A 22,839-nucleotide genomic window follows, 5' to 3' on the forward strand; every position below is an offset into this window, starting at 1 on the left:
TATTAAATGTATGTCGCATGATGATAAAATTAAGAAATCTTGTTAGGTTCACTTAAATAAAACATTGTGGGTCACATTTTACCTAAAACAATAAATAAAACATAAATTAATGGAAGAGGGATGATACTGGTATATAGATACAATCCCGTATATTCCCACCAGATTTAGTAAATATACGGAGCACACAATGCCGAGGTATTAAGTCCAAGAATACATATCCAATCTCTAGGGAGATGTCGCCCAATATTCTAAGTCTATTGTTTAGTTAATAGATTCCTAGAGAACCACGGATATTTTCACATTATTCATCAAATAGCGTGAATAGAACAAGTCTTTATTCAACGCTGCATTTTATTCTGTAAAAAATAAACGTTATAAAGGTAACAATGATTTGCGAAAATATTTTATAACACAGATTCTTCACATATTTATTTCAAGTAGTAATAACATGTATGGTGTGTTTAGTCTATAATCATCAGAACAAACTTAAAACTTATTATTACGTGTGATTAGGTTGGATATTTTTTTTTGTCTATATTATATTCCATAATTCATGTGATTCTTTAATAAACAATACAGTATGGTAAAGATAAACTATAAAGGATTTCACGAGTGCAGTACAAGCATTCGGAAAATGGTTACATGTATTTATCTATATAAAATTTGTGATAATATGAAGTGCTAAATAAGAAAAAAAATTCAACAAAGAAATGCATATAAATTAGTTTTCAAAATTATTTGGTCAGACAAAATTTACCTTAGGTCCAGACAACAACCAGATAAAATGTTTCAACATTTGGTAATGAAATATATGCATTAACCTTTAAACCAATAATGACTTATCCTAAAACTTGATTATTTTAAATTGATGTCCGCCAAAATATTTTTATTTTAATGTAGAATAATACATATTTCGTTTGTTTCAAAACATCAACCCAACAATTACGCACACAAGTGTATTGGCAATATTACTTACCTTACCATAATAACTTGCGCTTGCTGTTCCCTGTAGACTAAACGGTACATTGTCATTGTGTTATAACAAAAGACCTGTGGGACCTGTATTATGTAGTGTTGACATTTCTCTGTACATTAAACAACCAGTCCCCGTGTTTCGTTAGTTAATTATATAAGAGCATTGAATTACGTGTATCTCTATATATATGTATCACAGCTGTTACAATAATGCTTACTTTTTGGAGTCATGTTATATTTAGTACATTGATACGAGTATTGTCATACAGACGTCCGTCTGTGGACGTATTTTGAACACTATGTGTTCCATTATGATGTTTTTGTATTATTTTAAAAATATTTTTACTTGTAAACTATTTGAAATTAGATAACATCATCTAAACTATTAATTTATTTTACAGTACTATATTTCTGGACCGTATGAATTAGTACGAATCATAATTATGGAAAATTCAAACTTACTTCATCACTACAACAATAGTGGTTCAAGAATGAAAACTACTATATATTCTATCAACCTGTAATATACTGTATGTGTATATCTTATGCTGTTTGCCTTCCATGGTGACAAATATGATCAGTGTATGCTCTATGTGTATCAAGTCATGTCCGGGATCTGATGTTATTTGTAGTCACAATCTGCTCCCTTCATCTTAACACCTTCGTCACAACACGTGAGCGGAATACCATGTCTGACTTCCTTCGATATTTCAGGCAAGTACATGAAATATGTGAGGTACATTAGAGGATAAATAACTCATGAATAATATGAAAGAACGAGGCGGTGAAGTATTGTTATAACAGATATTGGGAATTGAACCTTTCATAAAGTAATGTTTGTAGTGAATGCGTACAAATGAATTTGTTTATTGTTTTAAATAGTTTTAATCACTTCAAGGTTAATAGCAGTTACGATATAAATTTATCAACATTCAATACCGTATAAAAAATTTGTTTCTGATAATTTTTTTCCTCTATTTACCAATTCTATTACGGTTCACTGGATACTTAAAGGGGAGCGAGCTGGTCTAGTGGTTAGAGCGCGGGACATCAGTCCCTGAGGTCACGGGTTCAAATCCCACCAAGTCACCAATGGATTTTATCTAAGTCATAATGCCGCAACCCCTGGGTCTAGCCTGAAGTGATGTGAAAAACAATCCCAGGCTCGCGCCTAGCGTCCTAGGACAAAAAAACTGGATACTTAAGTTTACAATGTTGTTTTGTTGGAAGTTATTTATTTCGTGGTCTTTTACTGTTGCGTCAAAATAATTTTGCATTTTTGTATTTGCTGGTAAAATTTATTAGATGTATTTAGTTTTTACTTTAACTGGTTCAAAAAGTTATAAGTATTAATTAACTACATGAATCGCTGTAATCTAATTCAGTTTCTTCCTGAACCCTGGGATTGAAATTTTATGTTACACTGGCCTTAATTTTCTATTTTAATTTACAATTGTGTTTCCATTTTGAAGCGTTGTTTTATAGTTTCCCTATTCAAATTCAAACATGAACCAACCCGTTATATTTGGACTTCGATACCTCTGGGACTCGTGTTTTCGTTCTAACAGTCTACATTGTTGTATTGTTTAGATTTCATTTCAGCTCCACCACGGTGGCTTAGTCACATTGTAATTAACACATAGCTGCTACCACATAGTTAGCTATGTTGGTAACACAATGTTACAGTATCTAAGGAAACTACGTAAATATTTGGACGTTAACTTGGACCCTCCTTTGCTTCCTTGTTTGGAATTATTGTCTCACTTTTACAACAGTTAAATTATGTAAGCTGAGCTATTTAATATAATGTTGGTATAAGTGTAATTTTTATAAGATTTTCTATAAATTTGACTCACTTCAAAGCAAGACTTAAAAGAAATGTTCTTAAAGATCCCCTTTGCCAATTTAACAAAATTGGCTTGATCCATCTTAACTCAATTTTAAATGTTTGGTAATATAAAAAATCACTCAGCGACTGTTATACCGAATTGAAAATAGGTTTTTCGTTAATGTACACTCTTGGATTTATAATTACTAACCGTTTATCCACAGTTGCATTTATTAATTTAAGTAGTTTTAAGATAAAAACACTTTTAGATCAAGACCAGCGTAAAGAAATATTGGCTGAAGACAAGAGGTTTCCATGAATGGAGAGTTCGTGTTTATCAGCCTGTGTTAACGAGAGAATCACGCTGTTAATTTTTAATGTAAATAATAAATGTAGGTTGAGTGTCAACGAAGCAAATTTAACAACACCTTGGTACTACTTCATAATAGACATAATATTTAGACTACGGCTACTTTTTATTAATAGATATGCTGATGATAATTTGTAAGTTTCTAATGAATTTGATGTGTTATCACAAACACATTTCGATTAATAAACTCTCATTTTGAAGGGGTTAAAATATAAATTATTGAAATTAAGTATAGCTTAAAAATCTCGCTTTAAATAATGCCATGGAGCTGTAATTAATACATGCAATCCCCAAATTACGATGGGTGATATCACTTGGTGCTAGTGCACAGCTCATCGATATTATTAATTTGGCAACGGCTCCCAATGTAGTTTCCCGCCCAGTTTACCAGATGAGTTTAGTTGAACCATTAGGCCATGCAGAGCATAACACATTCAAATACATGATGATAATACTATTGAAAAACTGTTAAATGAAATTTTAAAAACCTAGTTTTTGCTTTCTTTTTTAAGCTTCAAACTAGCATGATGTAATTTACGTAAAAATAAATTAAACATATAACATAATTATTACGAAGCTACTAACGACAAGGAGGAATTGATTAGTTTCAGAATCTATTCTGTACGTGATCGAAATAGTTAAGTACGACGTTCGAAGCTCTTACATTTTACATAACATACGTAATTTCACCAAATATTAAGCATTTTTCAATCTATCACATATGCCAAAAAGAAATATTTTGTCATAAAATATAAGCAAATTCCCACACCAAAAACGTATAATTGGCCATTTTAGCTACCAAACAATCACCGTGGATGACGACTATAAAGCAGATCGTGTTTTGCTTCTGGGTCTCTTAATGCGTTTTGATTGTCGACGGGTCCGGACCACGGGAATGTTTGGAAGGTCCGGGATATCCTCGTCTTCGTCTGATTCTCGTCGGTCCATAGCTACCAGGATGCTGTGGGTCAGCAGTCGAGAGGACTCATCTTCGTCATCGTCATCAGAGTAGTACTTCCTTCTGACGCACCAGTAGAGCAACAGCACAACTACGGTGACAACAGTGATGCCGAGAAGTACAACTTTGTTGTCACTGAAAATATTAACATGCATTGAATAATTAATTTCAAAGACCTTTACTGAAAACTATTTTGAAACTGTTTTAAAAATTAGAGCATAAGTGGTACACGAATGACCTCAGTAAAATTTGTATCATGAAGTCACATAGTCTTTACTAAAACATGATATCTATAATTTGTTAAAGCAATGTGCTCAAAAAGGTTTAGTCCCCTAACGTTTAGGATAATAATTGCAGGACTGAAGAGGATAAATATTTTGCTGGGTAAGATAATTTGATTTTAAAAAGCATTAACTCTATATGCTCAACAAAAATTTAAAATACCTAAATCAGGTAAAGTAACCACCGCGATCAGTATTTTAGCACTGAAGAGCTTCTCCTTCTTACACTTAAGCTCACGGTAAATGATAACATGTGTAAATACAATAGACTCCTGGTGGTGAAGTACAAGAAACAGTGTACAGTATGAAGAACAGGGTGGTATTTAATTAGTAAGGAATAACTTTATAACGGAAGTCTAGATACTGACATTTATTGGTAAATCAATATACCTCTTTTTTTTACCATAACCATCAATTACTTGAGTAATTGGTTAATCATGTATTCTATTAAACGTACAGCAGTTTGTTCTGTTTTTGTACGTACTTACGTTTTTTTTTCAAAACTATTAATTATCAGCATTTAGTATGTAATACTACATTGGAACTTAATTGCGTTGGTATACCGTTTATTCTTGATTTTCCTACAAATCACCCCAGAAACCCATTGGTTCCTCGGTTTAAGACCCATTTGGTCTCCAAGGGCGGTATATAGGCCGTCAAAATTAACATGACGAAACTACATTGCATATCTGACAAATTAATTATCTGAATAATTCCATACATCTGTAGTAGAGTTTGGCGGGAGAGGACCGCAAAATTTCAGTCAACTTGTGTGAGAGTTTAGAGATAGATGGATTTTTGCACCTCTGATCTGATATTTAGCTTCTTTTTAATGGTAATTATTATTGTATTTATATGCACTGAAAGCTTGATTTTAAAGAACTGAACTTGTATTGTCAAAATGTGAAAGCATGATTTAAGAGGGTGTAAATTAATTTACGAATAAATCCTATAGCTCAAAAGGTTAGTAGTCTGATCACAAGCTATACGATTTTAACATATACACATATGCAATATACCCTTTTCACCACTATAGAAAATAGCCTATTCCGATACATCTGAGATATTTGAAAATCGTCAATTTCCATACACCAAAAACAAATAGTGACTAGGTGACTTTTCCTGACATAAACAATACTTTGCCTGACATCAACAAAGTTACAACGGGAATTCCCGGTTAGCTCAAAAGTAGTTGTTTTCATCGTGACTAAATTATCGTTCAATAGGCCTACTCGTCACGAAAGTCCCATTTCAGGACTCGATAAAGTTTCCCACGCTCGTCTTCGACTATTAGTGACTGGTAGCAAACCTCGTAGTGAAATATACTACTTCTAAAGTGAAAGTATTAATTGCATGTAAGGTAATTAAAAACTGTGAATGTACTTTTATAGGATTAAATTTAAATATGCAATTAAAGATATTTTACCTACACAATAAGTTGAGTCAGTCTCATTTTGTCAGCTACCATGGTATGAAATGAGGGAGATATCTTTGCCTTGCCATGAATAAAAACTTGCAAATTTTGGAACAATTTCGTGGTGACTCCAGTTTCTATGGAAATCTATATTCACGTTAGAGGAGACGAATCATCGCTTTCTGTTATTTTACCGAATGGCTATATTGTTAGAATTTTTTTTTGTTGAATTCTCTACAATGTTACATTAAATTTAGTTGCTTGGCATTTATGTGCCCCTACAAAAAAAATAATTGGCGATTAGTTAAAGTGTTTGACATATGCCCGTGTGAGGTAAGCCTTTTACAGTGGTTTACTGATTAAAATGGTTGTATAAAAAAACAACACTGCACTTCAGAGAAATTGAGGCACTTTATCTTGTTCAGTAACTCACATTTAAGTATTTGTATGCAGCATATGTGTTCCAATTATTAAAATTATCTTAGAGCTCAGGAGGTAATTAAAACTGCTATAGTAAGTTATTAAACATCAAATTCCGTTCTTATATGAAAGAGAGAACTGATCAAAATTTCAATTAGTTTTCATGGATACGACAAGGAAAAATTGACTTCCGCTACTTGAGAACCTAGCCTTGAATGGAATTTAATAAACTATTTATTTGAATGTTAATTTGACCAAGCTGCAAATTTAAAAAAACGAATGACTAGTTAACCTATAACTCTGACTCTGTATCTGCAGACAAACGTAGTTAATCAGTTTGAACAATTAATTTAAAACTGTACAATCAATTACTACTGATCATTTATAATGTTGATTCGTTCATGGTTCAGGAGGTGGAAAGTGATTATAACCTTTGAAACTCATCAGTTAGGTAAACAGGCTGCGTTATTAGGACAAACAATCCCCGAGCTCGCACCTCAAGGGTGGGAATATTTACTCGTTAACATAATGCATTACTGTACCATTAATTTTATTCTTGCACATACATTTTTCTCCTTGAGTGTTAATTGCTTATTATGATTGTTTTTTAAATAATAATTGTTATTATAAATATGCAAATGTATTTTAATTAAATGAATATTCTTGAATAGTATAATTAATACCGTAATTACAAAATGGTTTCTCTTCAAGATCCATACATTACATGGCTTCAAAAAAACATATCACACGGAGTCGATTAATGTTGATCACGTTTTTAAACAAAATGTTGTATGCTGCTAGCTAGAACTGCCAAGAACTGGCAGCTGCGATTTTTGAAAAAGTTCTTTTCAACTTTTTAAATCGTTAACAAGACTAAATTATGTTTTATTTCATCGTTAGTTTTTCAAAATTTTGTTTGTCGTAATTTTGAAGAGTTCTTACAGTTAAAAGTTTATTTTATAAAATTCACGAAAATTACTATCGTTACCTATAGTATATATATACAGGGTGTTGAAAATGTCTGGAACCAACATTATATCTGGTGAGTGGTTAAAGAAAAACAACTGATATTTTGTATACGGATATACTATGGTTTTACCTATCTTTTGGTGCCTTATGAAATTTTTTACCACTTATAGGGAACGTCCCGTAGAGGATGCAGTAAAAAGTTTTAATGGAAGCCTATGGTAAATGATACATCATTTTAAAGGCCATTTTTTTCTAAATAAGGAGCCACAAGTTTCATCTCAAAAGGACCACCCTAGCAAAAATGGCGACTGTTTGAAATTTAAAATTCAATTATTTTCAAAAACTTCAAACAGTCACCATTTTCGCTAGGGTGGTCCTTTTGAGATGAAACTTGTGGCTCCTTACTCAGAAAAACATGGCCTTTAAAATGGTGTATCATTTACCATAGGCTTCCATTAAAACTTTTTACTGCATCCTCCACAGGACGTTCCCTATAAGTGGTAAAAAATGTCATAAGGCACCAAAAGATAGGTAATTAAAACCATAGTATATCCGTACACAAAATATCAGTTGTATTTCTTTAACCACTCACCAGATATAATGCTGGTTCCAGACATTTTCAACACCCTGTATATATATATATATGATGCAGAATTGGTGCCTGTGTGAATGAGTTTCATTTCACAGATATTCGCTAATAATTCCTGTTCCAAGCGAGCTTTCAGCAAACTCAGAAAAATTTAAATACTGTAATTGCTTTACTAGATATAATATTTTATTCCTAAGGATTTGGCACTCCAGAATCTACAAAGAAATATCTTATTGGTTTATTTCTTAACAGTGTAATGCGCACTTAACAGACTCCATCGACAAAACTTGTAATTAATTTATGGTTTTGATTTTTCTGGTTTAGTAAACAACTTTTCTTTCACTACTATTCCAGGCGTGTGACGATTGTTCTCATCGTAGTAGCTAATGATGATTTCTGGGAAAATCTATGCTACCGTCAGGTATGAATAGTCGTTCTGAGTTTATGTCTATGGGCTAAGTCACTATAATTCCATCACCCGCTGTCATTTGTGAAAAGAGTAACGTGTTTATACAGATAACATAAACATTTCAATGTAATTTAAAAGACGCAGATTTATAAACTGGCTGATGTTCATAAGTTTGGCACTGACCAAAGATAGGGACATTTTCGCAAGATGATGATCGTAATTGCCGAACTGAAGATAAGACAATATATGCCACTAAAGATTACCATAGTAAGTCCAGATAGACCTAAACAACTCCAGTATAGTCTGAGAGTCTGAATAAGCCGATCTGAGGGTAAAGTATTCTCAACATTCAACAGTCACTGTCTCTATGGAAACTGTTAAACGTAGGCAATTCTTTTACATCTAAACACTATTTCAGGGATACATTTATCAAATGACAACCAAATGTATCACTTTTTACAAAGAAACCTAATCTCAGAACGCCATTCTAATTTGGCTAGAGAGTCGAATTCCCCGATCACCATCAGCTACTACTCAGAGGACGTTTGAGTGACAACAAAGAGATGTGATATCACATCAATCTGACACTGTCACATCAGTGACGGTCACATTACGTCATGCTGAGTCGGCACTCGTGCTTGGTGGAACAGCTGATTAGCGTGCTTATCATGCAATATAAAGGGTGGTCCATTAATAAAGGATTATTTTAAAACAAATGTCTATCAGCTGTTGTTACACGTAAATTTGTACTTAATGTATTATTCAACAACAAATAGCATGCCATTAGAGTACTCATGGATTGTTGGACAGTACAACACCGTGCCTTGTGCAGTGAAGACTATTTTAAAATTAACGAATTGTAGCTGGGATTGTAGCTAAGTGGTTATTTCAAGATCATTTTAACGTCCAAAATAATAGTGCGGTCCCCTCTAGGAATGCTATCTATAGGAGGGAGTTTAATTTAAGAGCTAAGGGATCTGTTTTCATAATAAATCTCCGGGAAGGTCCAAGTCTGTACGTAGAGCTGTGAACATCACAAGAGTTCGGGAATCTGCTCTCCAAAGTCCAAAAAGGTCGGCAAGAAAGCATTCTGTTGCTTTACGTTCCAAGAGCCAGTTCGCATCGTATTTTTCATTACGATTTAAATTACGTCCCTACAAACTAGTTTCTGCACAGAACCTCAATCAAAGTGACCCTAGATTAGTTCTGATCTTTTATCAAAGACCCTTTCAGCTTATTGGGGGTGAAATCCTTCTTGGGCACCTTAATGTCACTTACAATTAAAATATGCTTCATATGCAAAAGGCACGGTGTTGTACTAAATGTCTAATAACGATCCATGATTAATCAAACGACATGATATTTGTACCTGTTTAGCGAGATAACGAATGATTTTATATCCAACTCATCTTGTATGGATGTCTTACATTTCTAAATACTAACATTTTAGCTGAAAAGCCAGTTTATAGTCAACATAGCTATATCAAACTCATTGATTTTATATACAAATCAATTGAAAGGACTGTACATTTTATTATAGGTCAAAAATAGCCACTGGCTTCTGGTCTCTGGCCATAACGGAAGACAATTTCAGTGCAAAATTAATGAGAAAAGTTATGGAATATGTTGTAAAAATTTGTAAAAATATAAGCTATAGAAATAAAATGTGTAAATAATAAAAGAGGAATCATTGGTTAAAGATATATTCAAGCAGCAAAGATGGTGAATGAAACGCAGCTGATTATCCTTGATAATTTGTTCCAATCCTTTGTAAATAAACTCTTGTTTTGAAAGTATCACCTATTAACTCTCTGTTCTTGATTTTCATGTGAAGAGGAAACCGAATGTTACTTTTAAAAGTGCTACTCGGAGCCTATAAACACAAAAATCCCTTAAAACTCTTATTTTTCATAGCTTTTATTTTTGCAGAAAAAAAAATGAGCAACGCAATGAGCTTTGTTTGTATGTGACACAACCACAATAAAATGTCATATTAGCTTCACACCATGTTTTAGTGATGACAGCGAAATACCTCATCTCTTGTCATAATTGCATTGTTTTGTCAACGTTTATGAGAACACTCAGGACGAAGAGAAACAATAATACCAATTATTTCATCAGCAAACGCGTTACAGTGGGCTTTTAACAACTTTTTTATTGTTTGTCTATATATGTTTTATCTTAGTTTTTGTTATTCATTTATGTATTCTTTCAAACAATAATTTATACAAAATAATTAATAATTATTTGTACAAACATTAGGTCTGTAATAAAATACAAGATACGAATACTTAATTGTAAGATTATAGTGTTGTCAAGAGATCCTTGCCTTTGTCAAATATAAGGTTAATTTGATTTAATATCATAAAAAGACTAAGGTTACGTAAAAAACAGGAGTAACTAAAATACTTTATATGCAATTTGAACTGAGTCTATTAATTATTTTTTTTTTTTTATAAAAATGGTTAGCAAAGAAAACAATGAAATTCCAATGCTATAGAAAACTAATAAACCAAAGCATTTACGTTTTTATATAAGTATAATTTTCCAAACGACTACACTTTTTTGACCAAATAATTACACAACACGTATCGTATTAAACGTACAATTTGTAATATATTCAATACGAATAACTTGTCTCAGTCGGGGTTCTATTTATCAGATATCAACTCCAGACTACTTCAGTTCTTGTAAATTTATGAACTGTTCTGGCAATGACATTCAACATTTACTCAACGTGCTGCTTGTAGATATCCATAACAACTAGTTTATCTTACGTCAAATTTCAAAACGTATTGGTGTATAAAGCACTATTTTTAAATTTGTATTTTGTATATCATGCTCAATAGGGATGCTTACAATATAAAATATCCAAATACAGATTATTTTGGCTACAGCACCTCTTCATTTTCATCTCTAACCAATGATCAATCGAAAAAACACATTGTCAGCTATAAAGGGTTACTTGGTGCCCTTAGTAGGTAGTTTAAATTTGCCAACTTATTTAAGCTTGTGAACTTGTAGGTTGTAGTAGGTGGAGACTAAACCTCCGAGAATTGTAACGGAATTAAAGTATGTCGTGTCATATAATAATTATTAATGAGATAATTTCGTCCACTAAAATTCCAAAATATTTTAACCTTTAAAAACTGAAATCGTATGGACGATAATATCTATACTATTATATAAAAATTTAATGGTGTCTGTCTGTATGTGTGTTACTAATAGGTACAAAAACTATTTTATATCAAGTATATTTAAATCAAAGTTTGCTTCATCTAATAATAAAATAAATGTAAATATTTTTTCCTAAAAGCCACGATTGCAATCTTGAAAGATTTCATACGAAGAATTGAATATGAATCTACTCTATACTGTAGTATACTCAAAACATTTTCAAACTAAATACACGTCATGCAATCGTTGATTTCAAACGAGTTTTTATGGCAATTATTTTGCATTGAATTTTAACCTGAAAAGCCGGGTTTCGCTGCATGTAGTTGATAGAGCTGCTTTTTTACACAACAACACACTGCTAAAGGGAGATCATTCGGCATATCCAGCAACAATACACTTTAAATCAGCAGTCTTCTAATGCTATATCGCAACCGTGTTTATATTGTTCTTTTATCCACAGCTGAACTTAATAAAATACAAAACAATACATAATGCACTCAATACATAGAACAATACACTATGGTAACGGCAGTCTACGTGTTACGTCATGGTCAGCCATAAGCCCTCGCATGTTGATGGTTCTCTTATCAGCAGTATATTTTGAAATACACCTTGACAATAGACAATACGCACAATACACAAGGAACAATACACTGTTAAATCAACAGTCTGCTAGTGCTGAATTGTGGGTACTGTATTGTATCCGTGACTACTATTACAGTTAAGCGTAGTTGAACGTAAAAAAACATTTGAAATTCCTGACTTAACTATCGTCAAAAACTGCCGTCAAAATGGTTTGAAATAACGTGAAAGTCGTAAGTTGAAATTAAATGTCATTTATTATGGTTTGAAACTGTACCCTGCTGTTCTTGGTCATTGGGCTTTAAAATAAATAATCATGTCTAAAGAAACAACTGATATTGGCCATTAAAAAGGTTACAGAGATAATTTTAATCCAACTCAGCATTTATACTCAGTTTAAAACACACACCAAGGTGTACGTCACTGTCTTAAAGTAAGGATTATGATAATAAAATTTCATTTGAATGTAATACATTTGAGATTTTAATGAATCAGTATATTGTGTTGTATCAAATGTATCTTAGCCATTTCATAAGTCAAGAAACTACTTATGTTAGCCTTCTTGCACAAGAGAGCCTGATTGGATGCCAACTGAATCAAGCCTCAGATTGGATCCAATCTAATTTCCTATTCGTCAACAAGCTTTACAACGATCAGACCAAGTGCTAGACATGGTGGAAACTTGCTTAAACTATTTCCATTTCACTATCTTATTTTTTCAACGAATCTGTTGCAATCGAACAAATCTGTGACAACATTTTAAAAGACATGTGAAAGAGAATAGTGTTTCTTATTGTTTATATTTTATAATAATATATTATAAATTATTTTTTCATTGAATAATTTCATGGTATAAATGTATTCTCACCCTAATAAAGGATCTTGAGTACAGGCCTACTCTTACACTATAAACTTTAAATAGTTTTAACGTCTTTCAACTTCTTTTTACAGCCGTTCAGTATTTAAGTTATTAATAGTAGCCTAACGAGTAACTGTTACTGAAAATACCAAGTAGGTAAAAACTAGTGTTAACCATGAACATTTACAAGAAAAGTGTTGATCCACAAAAAAGGGTGAATTTCAAAATACGCCAAAAAAATTACATTACCCTAGTAACGTGTGTCAAAGCTCATTTGAATATATGCAGCCGTTTAAAAATTTACCGGGGGGGGGGGGGGGTTTATGGGACACCTTGTATATACTATTATACTATTATATGATTTAAGTTTACTCTTCTACAAGCATACATGGAAGGCTAAACTATGAAATTTTCCGGAAATCTGATGGGGTTTTGTATCAGCACTAAGACTTCTGTTGGAAACACATTACAAAGAATCGACGAGTAATATCAGGGGTTAGACTGAACTTGTCTTTAATGCTTATAAAGACACGGTTGTTTATATGAACTGTCTTAAAATAAAAGCTTCTATTTTAGCGTATCCAGCTGTTGCTACATGTTAGCTTTATAATTCAGCTACCTCCATCAATTGCTGTATAAATTGATATTTTATAAATCCTACTAAACTTATAGCTTTTAACTTTACAATCCGGTTTGAACTAAGCATGAGAATGATGAGATTATGAGAATAATGCGAATAATGGAAATGTTGAGAACAATGAGGGAATGGAACTATAATGCTAATAAATGTTTACCTGTGACATCAGTTCGCGAATCCATGACATCGTAGCTTTGGTTTCAAGGATTTTCACTCTACCAACTAACTTAATGAATAGCTATCAAATTTTGAAAAATAAATCTTCGACTGTTTCATTATCCTGAGTACAATCCCTGATACTAAATACAAAAAGTATTTCATATAATGAACTTCAAACTTCCATTTAGGAAGGATTTGTATCCTAAGCTACTAATAAAATTCATAATAACAACCGTAAACGCGATCCAGATAAAACAGTCAATGAATGTGGTACTGAAGCGATAATGTCGGTGTCAACGTTAGAAGTTCTAACGAGTCCCTGGACGAACTTTGTCGAAATGAATATTGCTCGTTTTATCTCCCTTTTCATTTCAACTGCGATCTTGTGTTAACATTCAGTGTTATTATAACTGAGGTGATTTCCTCACTATTTAACATGATGTGACCATAAAAATATTACAGCAGTTTCTGATCGAATATTCAAATCTTGAGAGAACCTTCTTGCTTCCAATTGTTGTAGTATTAAACGCTGCCTTTTAGACAGATGGTTTTATATTCATCCCAAAATAGCACAAAAATTACACTATAACCCATTGTAGAAAGTATAGACATAAAATAAAAAATTAAGTTTTTAATCTTCTTCTAGGACATACATTGCATTATTGATGTCTCAGTTTGGTAACCAGAAGTACCAAATTTGTATTTCCACCTACTCTTTTCATATTTATCTAAACATTCGAATTTAAATTCATGTGTGGAACCTAATGCATAGCAATATCCTGATTTAAGATTAATAATTATAATCTATCCAAAGAATAGAATTTTTTATTGTATTTTTCTTGTTATTAAAGCTATTGTGTAAACTTTTTTTACGCATAAAAAATTTCATAAGTAAAAATTGAAATCATTTTAACTATGGTCCTGGACCCAATATATGGTTACTTATGTCGTACGCACTAAGAAAAACATTTCCATTTTCTTGTTAATTTCATTTACTTGGGAAAAATTCCCCATCTATCAAATAACGTTTTGATAAAACATAATTTATATTGAACGCCATGCAACTCACACATTGTATCCTCCATCTCAATTAGTTCATGTTTGTTTACAGTTATATAGCTAAAGTCATGACGTGGTGATAATGTTCAATTTCCTGGAAGTTCAATATAATTTCACAGTCTATTTACCAAACCAAGTCATTACGATCTTCTCATCCTTCTCGTGTCATTATGATGAGGAAAATGGAAAAACATAACTATCACATTTATGAATTAATTATGTCCATATGTCCTAATAATTAAATATTTATAATGCACTAAATAATAAGTTTGAAATGTATGTTTACTTTTAAAATGCCTACTTTAATGTAGAAACAAGTTCAGTTTAATGTGAATTGTTTTATGTGAAAATATTTAACTCTGTTTTAATGTAGCGATATATAGTGTAAACATTATTAACAAGGGTTATTTTAGATAATATGTATTTTAAATTACAATTAATTCGATAATATTATTTATTTAGGTGAACTGACCTAAAAAAGGTGTGTGACTACTTGGCTTGTGTGACATTCATACCATATCGAATTATTTATCTGATTATCATACAGTAGCTCGTTAGTCTATTTTTTTTACAACGATAATTTTTTGGATAGGATTCGTGTTCTTAATGTGCCTAGTATTTTAATCCATAATTGTTCCCTAAATTAAATTATGGTATGTGTCTATTTCCAAAAAAATGACGTACATAATATTATGTAGTTAAATATAATAAACATGTTAAATTTTAGTATTATAAAGCATATCTTTGGGATGGTTTAAGCCAAAGTTCCACGCATATGTTTGCTTAGTTTCCTGTGAGGATACTTCAAAACTAAACGGAATTGTTGTTTAAGCTTAAAATATGTACTGCTCTGCAAAACACACTTACTTTATCAATTTTATGTCAAAACAAAACATTTCCTTTCTAGACTTCTATTCCCTGATTGAGGAGCGTGTTACCAATTCAAACGCTAAAAACATAAAACTGTTTTTGCTAGTATAATTTTTTTAATCAAACAATTTTTCAAGTCTTAAGCTATAAGTACTCTTAAATTAATAAATCTTGGATGGAAAAAATACCTTGAAAATAACAGTAATCTACAATGGCAATACGATTTCTTCTGATAATACTTATCGTAAAAAAAATTACCAACATATCAACAAAACTAGGGGCTGTGTTCCAGAAAGTAAACGCTTGCGATACTCGTTTTAAAATAACAGTACTTAACTATACTCCGTATATGTAATAATTCTATCAAAAATTCTAACTAAATCATTACGATGATTCATAAATTATTTGAGAAATAAGAGAGGCTTTTAATTTGTGCATATGGATTTAGTTTGTTACTTACAACCTAGATTCTAATATTTTTTATTCGATGAATTGTTTGCCATCAATCTTATGAAAGCTAAAGCCCCGTTCACACGGGGCGAGTTTACAAGCTACACGCCGGCTTTTTTACACGCAGCTAGTAAAATAGCTCAGTGTGAACAACGTACTCGCTCAAAAGCTGCTTGTAAAAAAGCTCTGGAAAAAGTTGACGCTGCCGCTACTTTACACGCCAACTCGCCGCTTTTGAGCGAGTAGGCGTGTAAAGTAGCCCAGTGTGAACACAGTTGCTTGTGCTTGTGCGCTTGTTACTCAAAGATGTTGGAGGATTTGGTTCAAGCCAGCTACTGAGCGAGTGGAAAAAGCATCGTGTGAACGACTACAAGCGCACTCGCCGGCGTCTTTCTACACGTCTGCGAGTTGGCGAGTGGACAAGCTCCGTGTGAACGAATACAAGCACACTCGCCAACTCGCCGGCTTCTTACACGCTGGCGTGTAGCTTGTAAACTCGCCCCGTGTGAACGGGTCTTAAGAATTTATAGCGACTGTTACATAGAAAGTTTGACTCGTTATTAAACCCAAAGCCAAGACAAGTGATAAGGATCAGAAAGGTCCTGAGAGTTTAATGGGTTTGCGAAGAAGTTGCGTATCTGGTCAAAGTTGTGACAAGTTTGGTCAAGTCCTGTGCTGCTGCTATCTTTTAAATAAATCTTTTACAGTTCGAGCCTGGCTAAATTACAATAATCAATGACTGAATTAAATTGTTTGGGTAACTGTAGTTAAATGGTTAAATAAACATGCCAATAACCAACAGATACAGATAGTCAAATTAAGATTTTGATAGGAAGATTTATTTACACTTTCGTATATTTATGTTGGACCTAATTTTACCATATGGAATTTCATTTTAAAAATAATTTAGTAAAAACTTTATTCAATTATATTCGAACAAATACTTATTTGGATTCAAAGATTCAAAGATTCAAAGATTCAAAGATTTTATTAGGCCATTAAGTTTGTACAATAGGCTACGTCAAAGTACAATAAAAATTCAATAAAACTAAATATCCTAAAAAACATAAATATCCAAAGATATCATAAATATCCTAAACTAAATATTGTGGATGGTGGTGCATCAGTGTTGTCCCGACGACAAAAATGGATACTTTCAAAATGGACAATTTTATTGAAACAAAGTAAATTAGTTAATACTCAAGTTGCAGTAAACGAATAGTAAGAACTGAAGAAAAATTGAAATGTAAGAACTGAGGTAGTACCAACATTTTGATTTGTTATCAATTCAGTTTTAATCTGTGTACGTTCATATAGTGTTTTTATTGATTCAAACTATGAAAAAATAGGAGTGCGAAAACAATTCTCTTTGCATTATTGTTTTTAGGTGATATTTTAGTTCTTGTTAGGTTAGGTTAGGTTAGGTTACGAAAATTATGTGAAATAGAGTCTGATACCATTAAGATTATTGCCTGCGGAGGAGTTTATAATGGCCGTTGTGGGACTTGAGATAACTTCTCTTTCAGTTGTTGTTAACGTGTTGACGACCTCTTGGTCATTTTAACTTTGTGTTTTTGCGTTTAACATTTAAATTAGCAAAAGATTCAGTAGTCTAACCATCCCAATTTTTTTTTTCCATTTTACATTTTAAGGTGTAAAATATTTTTGTTTTCTAAACAAATACTATTGTAAAAAAACTTACATTAAATCAAATATAAATCAACTTAACAAATACTCTTCACTGAAAAATATAATTCTAGTTATTGCAGTTTAAATCTTGATCAATAGTTCAAACTATTTTAAATGGGCGATACGATTTAGTTTCTTGAATTTAAGTGTTTATCTGTGTTGTAAAATTATATGGAACCTTTTTTGTAGTAGGACATATCAAGTCATTTATTTTAATCGCCTCATTAAAATTGAGCTTCCTGACTCCATCTTAACCAAGAAGACTGTCAAACACGAATGAAAAGAGCTGAATTGTTGTACTCGTTATAAAACGGAAACTGTCAGATTCTGACAATGCGCTTCACTAAGGGGAAAAGATCTTTTGGTAAGGAACTCCTCATAAAAATGATAAATTATGTGTCAATGTTTCTATTTTTTTTAGATTCGTTGTATTGTTACGCAACAGGTAGGTCGACAATGCAACAATAGTGTTTTCATTGTCCCACGTGTTATCCCGCATTCGTGAGAAAGATGGTCCTTAATCTTGGACCAAGGTCCAAAATAGGTGGTCTTTGAGCCTAGCATGGCTTTAACCATAATTTGCAAGATGTATAAATTAATTCCACAGTGGCAGTTATTGTGAATTCAAACAATTTGAATGGCCTCAGCCCTAGCAAACAGTGAGTGTAATTGTATAATATAAACTTTTCGGTCGTCGAATTAAGCAAGATTACAATCTTCATTAAGAGTAAACTATACTGTATTTGGTTGGATTCACAGTAGTGAAATGTTTAAGAGCAATATCGAAATTGTTGGCTCTAATTTACAGTACTTACTAATTTCGTGAATTCATTACGTAAATTTAGTTCCCCGATTTCTAATAATGAATTGAATTACTCAAACATATTTATTCACAGTACAACAGCAGCTTAGCATTGCCAAGATTAAAAGACTATTCGACCAATTAATACCCAACTAATCATAATAACAATCTTTTAAATGGGTTTTCTTTCAATAGAAAAATCCAATATCATTTTTTCCCAATGAGGATGGTATGGTAAAATTCAAAGAAAAAAATGTGTTTCAACAATGTAACTTACTTTAGGCTCAATCAACATTCAATTCATCAATTTGTAGAACAAGTTTATAATGTGCAAATTCATTATCAATTTTATTGCGCTAAGAGAAACTATAGGTATTTATTTCATCTAAATTTACTTTTTAACTTTTTTTCATAAACAAAAAATAAAAGGGTAAATTATTTTGGGAAAAAAGAATATCAAATGCTTGTTTATATAACGGTTTTCAATAATGCTTTCAAATGTTCCGTAATACAATCCCTACCAATAAATGTTATTTCTTTGTGATCCGTTGCTGTTTGTTGAAGCGTACTTAGTGATACACGATCTCAGGGAATTACTGAAGCGACTCTAACAGAAGAAAAACACTTATATAATACTTTTACTCCAATAATACTTTTGGAGATAAAATATGTTTTACTTATTGATCAATGTTTCAATATGAAACAGCTATTGGCTTGTATAACTACAACACTGCCCTTACGCTAAATACAAATTTTGATTAGGAATAGAGAATTATTTATGAAAGATACTATTTACGGTACAGGTCCAAATAGTTGATGAATTGAAGGTATTTAGTAAGTATTGATAACCGCAGGCAGTTGACAGTTTCGTTTTGTTCCAGTCAACAGGAAAGGGACTTCTAAACACAGCCCTTTTAGTAACAACACAATCAATTGAGTTCTTAAACTTTTTCCTTACTACTTTACATGGCTACACCTATCATGTGCGTCTTCAAAGCATTAAATGCTATTTAAAATCCGTTTTCTCTTCACAAAAAAAAGATTTATCAGATAAATAATCTAAACCCTATTGGACTCTCTCAACGAACGTTTAAGTTGTGATTGTAAATCCAAGCAAAAAATAAGTAGGCATTCGACTTTATTATAGTATGATGCACGGATTAAACTGTATTATTTTTTTTATAATTTTGTTTTTAATTATCCATTGCAATTAAAGTACATAATGATACACAGTTAATTGTTATGTGGTGATTTCAACTCAGTGGTTAGTGTAGATTGTTTGTGTGTAATAATTGAAAAATTACGAGAGAAAATGAATCAAGTCATTGTACGAGTAAGAAGAAGAACCAGAAATCAATATTTATTTTTTACAATAATATGAATTGACTAACAATGATCAGCTGATGTTATTAATTTTAATCAGGCTAAAGAAAATATTAGCTAAAACTAGAAGAACTGAACAGTTAGAGTGCAATTTGGGCCTAAGTCTACACCTTGTTTTGAATGTAATATTTACGTGAAGGGAATACCATTGACTATTGGATACTGAAGGTAGCGCTTAATCTTCAAAGAATAAATATGTCTGGTGTTCCACTAAAAAGTTGACAGGTCATTTGAAGTGCGGAAGCAATCGCAGTTATAATAACACTGAATGTTGCACTACTATATCGAAGTAGCCATAAAAAAGAACGATAAAACTAGAAATATTCATTTCGACAAAGGCCATATTGGGACTCTTAAAAACTTCCCCAGTCACATCACCTTTAACGCTCCAGTATCAGAACCATTGACTCTGTTTGAATTGCTTTAGTAGCTGTTTCTATAACCTTTGATAAGTAGTCAACACTTATCAAAAATACTGCAAAAATGCGTTTCCTAAATAAATGTGAGGTCGTGGTTTTTGATGAATGGCGTTAGACGGCTTCATCTACAACAAGCATTATGTAAATTATTTAAATTAAGAAGTTAAGTTTTTAGGTATAAATATCTCATTAAAACGGAGTTTTTTTCAACCTTATGACATGTATGAAGTTTCTGTCCAATACAAATGCAAATAGTTCAATTGTTGTTTTCGTTATCAAACGGGAAATAGTTTAACGTTCTACAATTAGTTTGTGTCAACGATTATTAATACATATAATTCATCACCACCAAGGTACAAACACAGTATTATAACTCAAAGCATTTAGCAAAACTGCCAACTTCATTTAGGCCTACTTTTTAAATTATTTTTGGGGTCACTAAAATATAAAGTGATTAGTTTAATGTCTATGGGGTTTAATTTACAAAATAACGTAGAAATCAACACTGAATTGAAACTTCTGGTGGTGCATTTTAGAAAAGCAATAATATGACAAGATATGTATTGAGTCAAGCGATTCGTATAGAAATATTGGTTGAAAACAATCTTGGAAATAGATTCCTATACTGGACATCTTGTGTTGTGTCTAAACAAAATTTACTATAAAAGTGTTTCCTTAACCTTTGTCATAGAAGGGAAGAAGGAAAGAAATGGTCCGATTTAATATCAATTTGTTTTTGGATACAATATACTTAAAATAATTGATTTTTTTCATTTATTTTCTTACACAATAAGAAAGTACGATTTTAACACTTTGATCTTTCAAAAATGTATCTTTTCCTTTACCATTACATGATCAGAGTTAGGAAGAAATTTTCAACTTAGGAGTAAATGAAAATGTAAAATTCAATTATAGCTCAACAAGTATTCAAAGTGTAAGTTATATTTGACGAGATATTATTTATCAAGTTTCCTCGTTGGTTTATTTGTGTCAACATCAAATACCCAGAATCCTATAATTTGAATTGAGAGATTTGTTTCAACACATATTGAGATAATTTTAACGATGGTACTCTAGCATTAAGGCGATTAAGTATTTTTAATTTAAAATTATAAATCTAAAAAATTAACTTTTACCTAATATATATTTAAATTATATTAGAAATAATAACTAGTTTGGAACACATTGAGTCTTACTTTTAATAGTAATCGCATTAACTTCCATAACTAGTCTCTATGCCGTTGCTTTTCGCTTGCGAACTTTTCCCCATTATACGTATGCATAGGCCTCTTTAAATTTTTAAAATTAAGCTAATCAAAAACATAATGTTTATTTCGCCTTATGTTAATTAGTTGTTTAAAAATGTACGAATTGCAACACAATGCAACCAGCCGGTTATATTAGCGTCCTAATTTATAAAAATAAATAATTATTATCTGAACGAACAGTGTAAACCTCATCCTGTTAGTATTTTGTTACTAATTAAGTTACCGAAATTTCTTAACATTTCAAAAAGGCGCTATTGAAATATTTTGGGATGAAATACAATGGTAACTTTCCTAATATAGGTATACTGAATAAAATGAAAATCCCGATCAGCCTGAATTCATGGTGTGATTCATCTCCATGGTTTGAATGCAGTCGTAAAGACTTGACCAAACTGATACCACTACTTTAATCGGATAAACAACTTCTCCTTTGTAAACCCATTAGACTTTCGGGACCTAATCCTTGTCATTTTAGGCATTTAACTAAGGAAAACACACAATATATACAGCCACGTGGACATTTAAAATTTATAGTAATTTAATAATAGCAAATTAAACGATAATGCATATTAGGTAAATAACTATAGAGAAATGTTTAAAGCAAACTCTACTTTGGTTAACCAACTATTTTGTTGTGAGTTTTCTTAAAAACTATCATAGAAGTATAGGCTAGTAGGCATATCAAAGGACTTGCAATTTACAGAATAATTACTCTGTTAATTAAAGCGGTGAAACTGAAAAGTGTTCTAGGTGAATATCATGTGGGGTTTATTAAAATTAGCTTTGACGATACGGTTACCCTTTCACTTCGATAAACAGAGATTACAGTTTAACGATAATCGATAACCTATACGTGTTTCTATCTGCGATATAAAATGTTTCTACGCTCTCGCCGATATTTAGTAATATGAATGTGTATTGTACAAGTAAATTATTTTCAGTTTCATATTTCATCTTCACTGCAGTTTATTTTGGGTACATTAAACATAATTTGGCAAATTTTCTGAAATTCACCAAAGTGTTTATGTAAGATTCTAATTTAATGCTAATTATTTAGGTATCATCATAAATTATATTGCAAACACATACCTTTATTCAAATACAGTTTACATGATGTAACGTGACGAAAGAATGTCTAGAAGATATTTTAAACGTAAAGTTTTTTTTGGTGGTTCAACTAATTAATTAACTTTGTACATTATTATATTACGAAACAAATTGTGTTTCAACGTAGATTCATCTTACCAGTGAAATGGTGCGACGATACGAGAC

General features: G+C 31.7%; 1 protein-coding gene across 1 annotated transcript; it reads right to left on the bottom strand.

Annotated features, from left to right (window-relative positions):
• Positions 1-3,933: 3,933 nt before the first annotated feature.
• LOC128984596 (uncharacterized) lies at positions 3,934-5,952 on the bottom strand. The gene is made up of 2 exons (XM_054403934.1): positions 5,843-5,952; positions 3,934-4,266 (listed from the first exon to the last, which is right to left on the bottom strand). The coding sequence occupies exons 1-2, from the start codon at positions 5,878-5,880 to the stop codon at positions 3,996-3,998; spliced, it is 309 nt and encodes a 102-aa protein (XP_054259909.1). The 5' UTR covers positions 5,881-5,952; the 3' UTR covers positions 3,934-3,995.
• Positions 5,953-22,839: the final 16,887 nt, after the last annotated feature.

The sequence above is a fragment of the Macrosteles quadrilineatus genome, unplaced genomic scaffold (assembly GCF_028750875.1).
Source record: "Macrosteles quadrilineatus isolate MER2022 unplaced genomic scaffold, UCM_ALF_1.0 Scaffold_2__2_contigs__length_208266976, whole genome shotgun sequence".
Taxonomy (NCBI): domain Eukaryota; kingdom Metazoa; phylum Arthropoda; class Insecta; order Hemiptera; family Cicadellidae; genus Macrosteles; species Macrosteles quadrilineatus.